Source organism: Dermacentor albipictus, chromosome 1 (assembly GCF_038994185.2).
Source record: "Dermacentor albipictus isolate Rhodes 1998 colony chromosome 1, USDA_Dalb.pri_finalv2, whole genome shotgun sequence".
Lineage (NCBI taxonomy): Eukaryota > Metazoa > Arthropoda > Arachnida > Ixodida > Ixodidae > Dermacentor > Dermacentor albipictus.
Window position 1 is genome coordinate 511,028,621 of NC_091821.1, and position 14,009 is coordinate 511,042,629.

Sequence of the window (14,009 nt, forward strand, 5' to 3'; positions counted from 1 at the left end):
TATGGCAGCGGGCAGCGAAAGAGACCATGGGCATCTTGATGTTTTTTCCCAGATTTGTAGACGTCAAAATCGTACTCTTGTAAGCGGACCATCCAGCGACTGAGGCGTCCAGACAAATTTTTGATTGACGACAACCAGCATAAGGCGTGGTGGTCGGTTATGACGGTGAAGTGGCGTCCATAAAGATATGGTCGAAATTTTTGTATCGCCCAAAGCACTGCGAGACATTCCTGCTCTGTTAATGAGTATATCTTTTCGGCAGCCGTTAATGTGCGGCTGGCATAGGCAACAAATATCTCTCTTGAAGTGGTATCACGCTGTAGAAGGACAGCACCGATCCCATGGCCACTAGCGTCGGTGTGCAAACAAGTTGGTGCGTTCTCATCGAAGCGACAGAGGACAGGGTCGGTGGTTAATGCTTGCTTGAGGGCTTGAAAAGAAAGTTCACAGTCGTCTGTCCAAGGGAAAGCAGTGCCCAACATGAGCAACTTGCGCAGCAGCGACGCCACGGCAGCAAAATGACTGATGAAACGGCAGAAGTAGGATGCCAGGCCCAAGAAACTTAATTGTTTTTTTTATTTTCAGGGCGAGGGAAGCAACGCACAGCAGCAACCTTTTCGGGATCTGGTCAACCGCCATCTTTGCTGATAAGGTGGCCCAACACTTTGATGTTCTTTCTGGCAAAATGGCATTTCTTTGCGTTGAGTTGGAGCCCAGCATTGCAAATGCATGTGAAAACTTCGTCCATATGCTGAAGGTGCTGACGAAAAGTTGTAGAACAAACAATGATGTCATCTAAATAGCACAGACAGGTCTTCCACTTAAGGCCCCGTAAAACTGTGTCGATCATGCGTTCAATTGTTGCAGGAGCATGCATAAACCGAAGGGCATGACATTGAACTCGTAAAGTTCGTCTGGTGTTGCAAAGGCTGTCTTGCCCTCGACCGCTTCGTCCATGGGGATTTGCCAGTATCCGGATCGGAGGTCTAGACGAGAAATATTCTGCACCCTGGAGGGAGTCAATGGCATTGTCGATTCTTGGCATCGGATATACGTCTTTGCACGTGATCTTATTAAGGCCTCAATAATTCACGCAAAATCATGCAGAGCAGTCTTTCTTGCGAACCAACACAGCAGGAGCTGACGAAGAACTGGACGATGGCAAAATGATGTCTCTTTGAGCAGGCCATCAACATTATTTGCAATGTTTTTCCATTATGCGGAATGTAACGTATAGTACAGTGGACTCTCGTTAAACGGAACCTCAAGGGACCGGGAAAATACGTTCCGTTTATCAGGAGTTTCGTTTAGAGAGAGAAGGTTCAGGATTTCGCAATCCGTTCCTGACTGCTTGGTTCCGACGAGGCAGGCGTGCGCGCAATTGGCAGTCTCCGCTGAAGCGGATCTCAGATGCAAAATCTAGGTATTAAAGAGGACGGTACGCTATGGGCACAAACTTTATTGCACAAAAAAGCGGTAAGCAATGAACTTTTTTTCAGAGCACTATTAAAACTTTAAAAAAATATCTCAATAGTCCACTTATTCCGCGGAAATCAGTGGAAATTGCGATTTATTTGCTTGTGAAAAAGGACTTTATGTTTGCTTGTTTGAGCTCTCGCAACCGTTTTCTTAGAATGGCACCACTCATACTCATCAGGTGCTGACTTCGCGACGAAATATGTCGCAGACGACGCTAAACAGCGGATGTAGGATTTAAGCCTAACAACAGCAAGCGCACCGTGACAGAAAGCAAGCTAGCGAAGCGGTTACCGTGTGCGAGAAAGAAGGGGAAACAGTGATCCGTACCGCGATGGGGCTCTGCGTGAACGTCAAGTTGCGGTTTCGAGTCTATTTTCGGTCCCGTTTATACGGTGGTCTGAAAATTCGAGTTCCGATTAACGGGATTTTTTTTACATTGCCTTAATTCAAAACCAACCAACTGCGAGGCGTTTGTTCCGTTTAAGCATTGATTCCGTTTAACCGATTTCCGTTTATCGAGATTCTACTGTAGTTCGAGTATTGAGATTGATTACGGCCGATTCTGTTGGGAACACACACACATTTATTTCAACGAAACTGCAGCCATCTTGGAAGCTCCCTGAACCCCAGGGTTGCCTTCCTTCATTACAAAGAGTGCCATACATGGACACTACATCATCCCCTCAGGGAAGGAAAAATCAGTTTTGCTTAAACACGAAGTCCTTCAGGTGCCTAGGTCGTTGCCTGGATCGTTGGGGGTACCGCTGTGAGACGGTCTTGGGAGCTGCTGATATGACTTGGCCAGGAGCAGCTATGCTGGGGGTTGGAAGGTCACTGTTACTTGGCACAGCTTCATCATCCGGATATGGCATGTCGGTCGGGTCCTGATGTCGTTCCACTTGAACTGTGCTTGCATCTTTGAAGAAACTTGAGTTGCGACAAATCGACACTCCATCTCTGGATGCTGTGATTCTGCAGCCATTGACTTTGGTGATTGTGTATGGGTGTGGGTCATAGTAAGGCGAAAACTTGTTTGACCTGTCCTGTTTACAGAGGACTTGTTGTCCCACACACAGCTGGTTGTTACTTGTATGCCTCCGAGTGTCGACGTACCACTTGTTGTATGCTTTTCTTTTAGCGTCATTCTGTCTGGCCTCATACTGAGCCGAGTTGTGAGTACCAGCTACAAGTGTCGGTAGAAGATTCTTCATGGGTCTCCCAAACAGAAGTTCAAACGGAGATTTTCCTGTGGAACTATGGGGTGTGGACCTATAAGCCAGGAGGAACGACTGAAGCTGAATAGTCCAATCCAAGTGGCTGACACGACTTGCAAGTATAGACTTCTTGAGGGTGCGCATGAATCTTTCTGCTTCCCCATTAGCCTCTGGCCACCGTGGAGTGATGCGGTGATGCTTGAACCCAAGCTCACTGGCGAACTCTGCAAAACTCTCACTCTGAAATGGTGAGCCATTGTCTGACTTTACAACTTCTGGACAGCCGAACTGAGCGAAAACAGTGCGCAGTTGCTTGATGACTGTAGGTGCTGCAAGAGTGTGTAGGATGCTAACAACTGGGTACTTGGAGAAATCATCCACCACTGCCATGGCATACTTGCCATCAGGAAAAGGGCCAGCAAAATCTAACGACAGTTCAGTCCACGGGCCTCGAGGCAGCTCCTGGATTGGCAAGGGATCTCGATGGTGTACTGGTGTGTTTGCTTGGCATGCCAGGCAACTCTTAACTGTCTGGTCCACCAAAGAGTCTATCCCTGGAAACCACACTTTCTCACGCAACAGCTGTTTTGTCTTGACAATGCCTTGGTGTCCACGATGTGCAAGATGCACTGCCTTAGTGTGAAGTTGTGCTGGCAGTACTATCCGCGTGCCTCTTAACACAAGGCCTTCTTTAGAAATTGACAGTTCTGTCGCAACGCGAGAGAAGGGCATCAGAGTTGTGGTCTTCCAATTTTTGCTTTGCTGGGGTTGCTTTAGGGCTTTCTTGAGCGAGTTCATCACCGGGTCAGCGAGCGTTGCTTCGGTTACCTCCTCTCTGGTCATGGCACGAGGCAGGCTATGAGACACAATGAAGTTCACATACTGTTCGGCGACAGACTCCATGCACCGATATGGTGACGTGGAGTTTACTGGGTGTCGAGACAAGTAGTCAGATGGGTTACTTGGACCACTAGTGTGTTGCACTTCATAGGTGTATTGTTGAATTCGAAGTGCCAAACGCTCCAGTCGTGCTGAAGGCAGGGAGCGAGGGTTGCTGAGAATGCTGACCAATGGCTTGTGGTCTGTCAGTAGGCGGAATGCTGTCCCATACAAGTAGATGTGAAAATGCTCAATGCCCCACACCACGGCCAGCATTTCCCGTTCAATTTGAGAGTAACGTGCCTCCACAGGAGAAAGAGCACGACTCCCATATGCTACCACTCTGGTTTCGCTTCCGGATGTCTGCGTGAGAATGGCACCAAGGCCATGAGGAGCAGCATCTACAATGAGTGTGATGTTCTTTCCTGGATCGAAGTAGGCGAGAGTTGTGGCCTCGGAAAGCTTTCTCTTCAGTTCGTCCAGGGCGTCTTGCTGTATGTCTGTCCAACACCAGTCCTCTCTTTTGGCCGTGAGTTTCCTGAGTGGTTGGGTGAGGTGGGCCAAGTTGGGTATGAACCGACCACAGTAGTTAACGAGCCCTAGGAGACTCTTCACTTCAGTGGCGCTGGAAGGTGGTGATGCACCTAAGATCGCAGACACCTTAGTGGGGTCCGGTTGCACACCGTTGCTGGAGAACACATGCCTGAAAAATGTAAGTTCCCGTTGGTAGAACTTGCATTTCTTGACGTTCAGTGTGACACCACTTGCAAGTAGGCATTCCAACGTGGCCTTCAAAGCCTTATCATGTTCTTTCTCAGTCTTTCCATACACCAATATGTCATCGCTTACGTTGAGCACGTTGGGGATGTTAGTTAGAACCTGACGGATGGTGTCCTGAAACACTTCGGCTGCCGAGTTGATTCCGAAGTTGAGTCTCTTGTATCGGAAGAGCCCAGCATGTGTGGAGAAAGTGGTGATCTCACGGGATGATGCGTCAAGTTCTAGTTGGTGGTACCCATCTTTCAGATCGAGTTTGGAGAATAAGATGGAGCCGTTCAAAGCAACAAAGATGTCGTCCACTGTGGGTGTGACGTGTCTCTCACGCTGGATAGCTTGGTTGGCACAGCGCATGTCAACACACATTCGAATGTGCTCGGGGTCATGTGGCTTCGGTACTGCGACAATTGGCGATACCCAGGGGGTTGGTCCTTCAGTCTTTTCGATTATGCCAAGGGACTGTAGCCTTTCGAGCTCTTTTTCCAGTGGCTTTCGCATAGAGAAGGGAATGCGTCTGTGAGGTTGGGCTACTGGTTGGACACTGGGGTCAACATGAAGGTGCACCTGGAAGTCCTTTAGACAGCCCACTCCCTTGAAGAGGTCTGGGTAGGCCATCCTCGGATCCAGTCTGTTGGTAACGTCTCCCACACTATACGTGATCTGGACTAGTCCTAGACGGGAAGCTGCAGAGAAACTGAGCAGTGGTGCACAGTCTCCAGACACAACGTAGAGAGTTTCATGGCTGCTGCTCTCCTTGTAGGTCATGACAACATCAAGCTTTCCAAGCAGCGGTAAAGGAGAACTTGCCCCATAAGCAAATACTTTCTTAGATGTCTTGGATTTTTTAAGCTGTTCGAACCGACGACAGACACGGTAGCGCCAGTATCAATTGTAAAACGGACGTCCTCGCCATCAAGTGTGACATCCACCTGTGGAGATCCCGTGACTGCGTGACAGTGAGAGGAGGTCATGAAAACGTGTTCATCACTGTCAGGGCTGCTGTCGCGCACGACTGCGTGTACGGCTTTGTGTGCTGAACGACACACACTCGCAAAGTGTCCAGTTTTGTGACACGCAGTGCACCGTTTGCCGAGAGCGGGGCAACTAGAGCGTCCCTTACTGTGAGGCCATGGTTTTCCGCAGTTGTAGCATGTCGCGTTTGCCCGTTGATGGCGCGGAGGCTCACGAGTCCGTGACGGCTCTTTCCCATGGTGCTTCGGCTGATGAGGTCGCGAGGTGCGCTCGGAGTTTACTGCAAGTGTAGACGCTGACGCCGAGTTTTCCTTACACTGCCGGCTTTCTTGCTCAATCACGGAGATGTCGTGCTCGACCTCTTCAAATAACCTGCCTTGTTTGAGAATTCCTTGCAAGTCGAGGTCATGCTGCATGGCATACCGGCGTAGACGTGTCGACGTTGTAGACAGCAATATTTGATTCTTGATTTCGGTGTCGTCATCGGCGAAAGCACAGTGCCTAACAAGCTGTCGTAGCCTGGCGTAAAATGCGTCGAGCGACTCGTTTTCCATTTGCTTGGCTTGACGGAAGCGGTAAACCTCGAAGGTAGTGTTTACTCGGGGTGCGAAATAGTCATCGAGCTTCCTACGTGCTGCGGTGTAGAGAGGGGTTGCGTTACTGGAGCCACCGGTGCTTGAAATGGTAGACGCAGCTGCGGCAGCGGGAGGATCGGGTAGTGCACAGTACATGTCATACACTTCTTCCCCCACGTAGTGTAGTAGTATGGCCGTCTTCCGGGCATCGTCTGTGATACCGCAGGCTACGATGAAGTTTTCGAAGCGTTTCACCCACTTCAACCACTCGGTGCCGACGTTGTTGGCGTCAGTGGCACGCGCGTCGAAGAAAGGGAACGATGGAAGCATGTTGTGCGCCATACCGCAAAGTAGAAGCTTCGACAATGTGTGTTGGTATCTTCGTTCTGCTTAAAATCGTTGCTTGGCAGCCTTCGCGAAGTTCAGACGCATCCTCGTCGCCATTGTAACGTATAGTAGTTCGAGTATTGAGATTGATTACGGCCGATTCTGTTGGGAACACACACACATTTATTTCAACGAAACTGCAGCCATCTTGGAAGCTCCCTGAACCCCAGGGTTGCTTTCCTTCATTACAAAGAGTGCCATACAAGGACACTACACGGAAGACACGTGATATGGACGGCGGCGTACAATCAAACTGCCTTTGGTTTCGATATGCGATGTACTCTGACGGAAGTGCGCCCTAGAAGCTTGGAGTGAACGTCAAATAATGCGCTGTGTTCTTGCAGGAGTGCCAAAAGGTCTTTCCGCACAGCAGTCAGACTGGGCTTTATCGCGGCTGTTAAAGCAGCGGCAGCAGTATGATAATCAGTTGTAGTAGACAACGGTGGGGATTCGGTGTAAAGTGGTACCAGCGAAAGAGGTTCTGTGTCAGTAAAGCAAGTCACAGTAGTGCCCTGGGAGAACACAACTGGTGAAGAAGTAGGGTTATGAACAGCGACGAGCGCTCTGCCATCCTGAAACCGCACCAGGCTAGGAGTAAGGCTAAGCCCACCATAAATGCGGTGACCGCTAGGTGCAAGGAACACATCACCATTAAGAATAGTGTTTGTTGGAAGTCAGTGTGAGGATATGCTCGTTGCCTGCGGGAATGAAAGAGCCAGTAGACGTGACGAAACGTAGGCTATGAGCATCAACAGTGGACGAAGATTTAGTGTCCGTCATATGAATAGTTCGCTGACCTCAAGAGATGAAAGCTGAGGTGTAGGGCAGGAAGGCCCATCCCAAAATTATCACGTAGGTACACGAAGGTAGCGTGACGACCTGAATGTGGTGAAGGATGCCATCAATGAAAACATGCGCAGTGCAAACAGCAGAGGGCTGAACAAGAACTGCATTGGCACAACGAAGGGGAGGGCCATTATACAGTGTCTTCACTTTTCGCAGTCGAGAACACAAGCCAGTACTAATAACGGAAAGCAATGCACCTGTGTCAACCAAGGCTTCGAATCAGACACCTTCAACACACATCAAAAGTACATTTAACGGGTGCTCAGGAGGTGTTTCACATTGTCCAAAGGATGCAGCTTTCTCTCCTGAAGCTGCACCATTTAGTTTACTGGGCGGTGATCGGAGGACGAAGTAGCCGGTCGAAGAGCGGAAAAGGAGCACTGCATTGGTGATGGAGAGCGACGACGCGGGAAACGCAAGAAACCGGCAGCGTCGAAGTCCTGTGGAGATGGGAAATGTCATGGATAATAATTGTAGTAAGAACGACGACGTTCTGGTACAGGGCCAGAAAACTCACCCCTTTCAAACCTGTGATAGCCCGTCTTTCGTCTTGCTGATGGCATCGGCAAAACCTTGAAATGTGGCCACGGATGCCACAGTAGTAGCAAACCGGTCAAGGTAGCCTCCATGCGTTGTAAAACGGAAGAGTTGGTGGTCTTGCAGTGATGGGATTCAGGTACACGTACGGTGCAGGTGCCTGTTGTGGTGGCTGCTGGGAGGGTGGCACTATAGAGGCAACCTGAGCGTAAGTTGGCGGAGGGATAAGGTGCGGGCTCGGGACTTGCGGGCAGGTCACGACAGCTATCTCTTCCCTCACTGAAGTGTAAGACTCATCCAAATGCTGAGCACGCTCAGCAAGCTTCTTCTTGGCGATATCGGAGCGGACAGACGAGTTCGCGAAAATCTTGCATAAGTGGTGCTTAAAGGTGCTCCAGTTGACAAAATTGAGCTCATGAATGTAAAACCAAGTTTTTGCAACGCCGGTTAGGTAGAAGGCATTGTGGGCAAGTTTTGCTGATTCTTTCCAGTGGTTGAAGTCACTCACACGCTCGTGTAGCTCCAACCCGTCTTCAACGTCGTCACTTGGAAGCCTAGCAAACACTAATGGATCCTTCTGAGGGGTGATGACTGTCCAAGAAGGGGTTGCCGCAGGAGCAGGCAAGGTGGATGTCATAGTATTGGTCTGCTGGTCTTGCGACATGGTTCAGTGCAGTTGGTAGAGGCGGCGACCCAAGCGGAGCTCCAGGGATGTAGTGTAGGTGAAGCTGGAGAGACACCGGGAGCGAGAGGACGAAGAAACCAGACAGCACACTCCACCACTTGTGAGAAAAGATTGAGGCAGCCAGTCTCGTTATGCTCTCAAATGAGAGCCCCACCACCAGGCCCCAAAATGGTGATGAGTACGTAAAGGTGACAATATGAAGTGTATGAATAATGCTCACAATATATATATATATATATATATATATATATATATATATATATATATCCGGGTAAATATTTACAGTGAAGTAGACGCGCGTATGATGCGGTTTATTGACGTTTCGGCCGGGGTCCGGCCTTCATCAGAATGGACTGTGATGAAGGCCGAACCCCGGCCGAAACGTGTGTGTATATATATATATATATATATATATATATATATATATATATATATATATATATATATATATATTCATGAGCATACAGCACAAAATAAATGCATCCATATAAATAGATAACATTCACAGTAGCGCTAAATTAATGTAATAGTATAGAGAGTGGTAACAGTGTAATCGCAAAAGCGGTAACATGGAAATTGACCGAAGAGCGGTTTTTTGTGTAATTTATTTTTCCTCATGCAGAAGCAATGTTCGTTTTGGGGGAAAAGAAAACAATTACAACTTTATCGGTCTTTCGCTTTTTTTACTAAGGTATACTAAGAGCCAGCGCTTTGCACGTGTCACTACAGCTTGGCACAAGATACCTTAGACCATGCAATGCATAATGTTTGCATGTGCTCGAAGGCCTGACTTAGGCCTTTCAATGAGCGCGCCCCGGCCCAGCCCAGGCCCATGCTTTCTAGCTCGGGCCCAGCCCGGTACCGCCAGTAAATGCTTCGGACGGCCTGGCCCGGGCTTTCGGGTCGGCCCGGGCCTGTGCAGTGCTCCACTCTGAGCATGGGTGCACTCCCCCCAATGCATGAAAACACCACAATACTTTTCGTGCATAAAAATTAGACTATGAGGGAGATTATTGAGGCCTACTATATCAGGAAAAAATGGTCGCATTGAGTAAGCATGCCATCGTTAAATTTGTATGACAGTGAATTTGAATTTTTAAGCCACCTCATAGTGTAGCATTAGATTACAGGATCTTGCATTTTTGCCTGCGCACTGATAATGATGCCATCAATGGGAGAGCACGTGGCTATGGGTTGTAGTACATAAGTTTGTGTTTGCCTTCTAATAAAGTTAGTTGTGAGTTCAGCGCTGCCCTGTGTGTTTCTGCCTTCCGTCTTCGTCATCTTGCGCTGCCCCTTCGAGATGTTCAACCAGCACCAACTCACCCAAATGTAGATCCGTCGCAGAATAAGCGTGGATAATACATTTTTCTTGTAATCTGTTGATATAAAATGCTTCAATTATTTCACCCTAAAATTTGTTACGATGACAGGAAAGTATAAGTGTGTGAGTGAGCATGTGGTTAAAGCCACATGACTGACAGAGACTGGCCAAATGGTAAGGCGGTTGAGACGAAGAGAAGGCATGGTGGCGCTTCTGCATTCTTGTGTTACAACTTGTCACAAGATAACAGGATCAGGCATACCACGTCTAGTTAGCAGCATAACCACTTGGACGCTTGTTTCGTTTCGCAACCAGATTGTTCTTTTTTGCTTTTATCTTTATATTATTACGATATGATTGAACGATGCTCAAGAGACGAGCCGCCGCGAGAACGACGAAGAAGTTGGTCGGTGCCCTTGGCACGAGCGAGTGTCAGCATGCTAAATTTACTGTTTTATTTTCCAAAACAAGAAACCAAAAATATTCACTTTTAATTTTAAGAAACAATAGCATGAAAATTATTTGTAACGATTAGAATTAATTTATTATCACATTTTCAGTAAAAAAAATCCTCTTTAGGTATTTATTCCTTTTCAACCCACTGCCGCCCGATTCATGGCCAATCCCCCGTAGTGGGTTGTGCTATATCTCCAGGCTCCAAATCCAAATCCAAATGTCAGCCTGGCTGCCTGGCTCCAGTGTAAATAGCGTGTAAATAGCATCTCCCGTCTCTGTCTTTCCACACGTAACATTTCTGGTGGAGGAGCGGAGTATCGATCCCCGTACCTCTCTAGGTGAAGCTGCGTTGTCGACCCTGCCCTCAAATCCTCTGCTCACGTTACCTACTAACCGAAACCTTCTTGACGTTGACGGCTATCCTGCCACGGCACTCATCGATACAGGAGCACATCTTTCTATTATGAGTGCTGCCTTTCGACGACGACTGAACAAGCTCCTCACCCCAGCGTCAGCAGGCGTCGTCCGCGTTGCGGATGGCGGTACTGTGCCTATCATTGGCATGTGTACGGCACGTGTCAGCATCGCCAGCTGCCACACTCCTGTCCTCTTCACCGTAATTGCTCATTGCCCCCACGACCTTATTCTAGGCCTCGATTTTCTCTCCGCCCATTCTGCTCTTATTGACTGCTCTTCCGGTACCCTTCGCCTCGAGTTGCCGATGCTCGCAGAACCTTCTGTGTGTGTGTGAAGTGATTTTTAAAGAGAAATGGAAGAGATAAGTGCAGTGCCGTAACTGTCTCTCACAGGAGGACACCTCAACAGCACTGCACAGGGAAAGGGGTGTGGGGAGAAAAAGATGGAGTTAGTGACCGGAAGTAAAAAGGAGAGACAGAGCGGAATAGCAAAAAAGAAAAGACGACAATGTAGCTAAGCGTTTGCGGGGCCTACAGCCGCGCTCTGAGGTGTGTCGCACCCCACTGCCGCTTACGCTCCACCGGCTTTCTTCGCCTGCCGCCAAAGTCCATAGCCTACATTGAACTGTTGTCTTTCCCACCAGTTCCTCATGGCGAGTACCTCGTCACTCCTCTGCCCGACATCCCAATACAGTATGACGTCACCGTGCCTCACAGTATAGTTACTATTACTGCGAACCACACTCGCATGCTTGTCAGTAACTTTGGATTGGCAAAGCAAATTCTACCGCACGGTATTTGCCTTGCCACCATTGATTGTCTCGGCGACCAATACGTGGCAGCGTTATCGACCGGTGGTTCTCGCGACCTTAGCATACCCATCGCGCCAGCCTCGGGCGTCGATCCCAATATAAAGAAAATGGTTGCGACGGACCTGTCCTCTACGCAGGCTGAAGACCTTTGCGAAGTATTATCGTCCTACCACGATATTTTCGACTTCGACGATCGCCCTTTAGGCCAGACGCTCGCGTTCAAGCATCGCATTCTTACTGGCGATGCTGTGCCTATTCACCGACGACCGTACCGAGTTTCTGTGTCGGAGCGCCGAGTAATTCAAGATGAAGTGAACGAAATGCTCGATAAAAACATCATTGAGCCTTCATCGAGTCCCTGGGCGTCACCTGTGGTGTTGGTTAAGAAGAAGGACGGCACGTGGCGCTTCTGTGTAGATTACCGTCACCTGAACAGCATTACATAAAAGGACGTCTACCCGCTCCCACGTATAGACGACGCCCTTGACTGCCTGCACGGTTCCAGCTATTTCTCGTCTATTGATCTTCGTTCGGGATATTGGCAGATTGCTGTTGACGATATGGACAGAAAAAACCGCGTTCATCACACCTGACGGCCTATACCAATTTAAAGTAATGCCGTTTGGATTATGCAACGCCCCTGCCACATTTGAGCGTATGATGGACTCCTTGCTCCAAGGTTTCAAATGGTCCACATGCCTCTGCTACCTCGACGACGTCATCGTCTTCTCGCCAACGTTCGACACTCACCTTGAGCGTCTCACAACTACACTTGATGTATTTCGAAAGGCGAAGCTGCAGCTTAACTCATCCAAATGTCGTTTTGGCCACCGACAAATTACTCTTCTGGGCCATCTCGTTGACGCTTCCGGAGTACAGCCTGATCCCGACAAAACTCACGCTGTCCGAGAGTTTCCGGTTCCGAAGACAGCCGCAGACGTTCAAAGCTTTGTAGAGCTGTGCTCGTACTTTCGTCGTTTTGTTCCAGATTTTGCGACAATTGCTAGGCCCCTAACTAATCTTTTGAAGAAAGGCGTACAATTCTCGTGGGGTACTGCAGAAGCCACCGCCTTCTCTCGTCTTGTCACTCTTCTAACCTCACCACCCATTCTCGCCCACTTCGACCCTGATGCACCTACAGAATTACGTACAGATGCCAGCGGTCATGGCGTAGGTGCCGTCTTAGCCCAGCGTCAGCGTGGCAAGGATCGCGTTATTGCCTATGCGAGCCGCCTCCTAGCACCATCCGAGCGCAACTATTCCATTACGGAACGCGAATGCCTTGCTGTTGTCTGGGCGGTTGCAAAGTTCCGTCCTTACCTTTACGGTCGCCGTTTTTTCGTAGTCACTGACCATCATGCTCTTTGCTGGCTCTCATCGCTAAAAGATCCTACAGGCCGGCTTGGTCGATGGGCTTTGAAGCTACAGGAATTTTCATATTCCGTGGTGTACAAGTCTGGCCGCCTGCACCAAGACGCTGACAGTTTGTCGCGTTACCCTGTTGACGACTCTGACTCCTCCAATATTGCCAGTGCTTCTTGCGTATTCTCTATATCCCAGCTGCTTCATTTCGCCGACGAGCAACGCCGTAACGCCTACATTAGAGCAATCATCGACCGTTTTGAACACTCTCCGGCCGGTGCTACTCTACGCCGCTTCGTCCTTCGCGACGGTACTCTGTACCGTCGTAGCCTTCATCCAGACGGCTCTGAGTTCCTGCTTGTAGTACCTATAAACACCTCCGCTCCACCGTTCTAGAAGAGCTTCACGACGCACCAATGGCAGGACACCTCGGCGTATCTCGAACCTATGACCGTGTACGTCGCCGTTTTTTCTGGCCGGGCCTTGCCCGTTCCGTACGACGTTACGTCGCCGCTTGTGAACTTTGCCAACGACGCAGAAGCCTTCCCAGCTCCCCGCAGGTTACCTGCAGCCGCTCGACATCCCTGCCGAGCCCTTCCATCGTGTCGGCTTGGACCTTCTAGACCCATTTCCGGAATATACATAAGGAAACAAGTAGGTTACAGTCGCGGTGGACTACGCGACCCGCTATGCCGTAACCCGTGCTCTTCCGACCAGTTGTGCAACTGATGTTGCGGACTTCCTGCTACATGATATCATATTGATGCATGGTGCTCCGCGTCAATTGCTTACAGACCGCGGCCGCACCTTATTGGCCAAAGTCATTGACGACATCATGCGTGCCTGCTCAATACAGCATAAATTTACCACCTCCTACCACCCCCAAACGAACGGCCTCACTGAGCGTTTGAACCGCACCCTTACAGACATGCTATCCAAATACGTTTCAGACGACCACCGTGACTGGGACCTGGCTCTACCTTATTACCTTTGCATATAACTCTTCCCGTCTCGAAACTGCAGGCTTTTCCCCGTTTTACCTCTTGTATGGCCGTGAACCGACGCTACCACTGGACACTGTGCTTCCCTCCGCCACAGCTTCAACTAGCGATTATGCCCGTGATGCAATCTCCCATGCTCACCATGCTCGCCAACTTGCGCGCGCTCGTCAACAAGGGTCTCAAGACAAGCAGAAACAACGCTACGACCTCCGTCACCGTGATGTCCATTTTGTGCCCGGCGCCCTCGTGTTGCTTTGGTCACCACCGCGTAAAGTCGGCCTTTGTGA

General features: G+C 49.4%; 1 protein-coding gene across 1 annotated transcript; it reads right to left on the minus strand.

The window, feature by feature from the left end:
• Positions 1-5,110: 5,110 nt before the first annotated feature.
• LOC135913364 (uncharacterized) lies at positions 5,111-6,412 on the minus strand. Its single transcript, XM_065445961.2, has one exon. The coding sequence runs from the start codon at positions 6,236-6,238 to the stop codon at positions 5,111-5,113; it is 1,128 nt and encodes a 375-aa protein (XP_065302033.1). The 5' UTR covers positions 6,239-6,412.
• Positions 6,413-14,009: the final 7,597 nt, after the last annotated feature.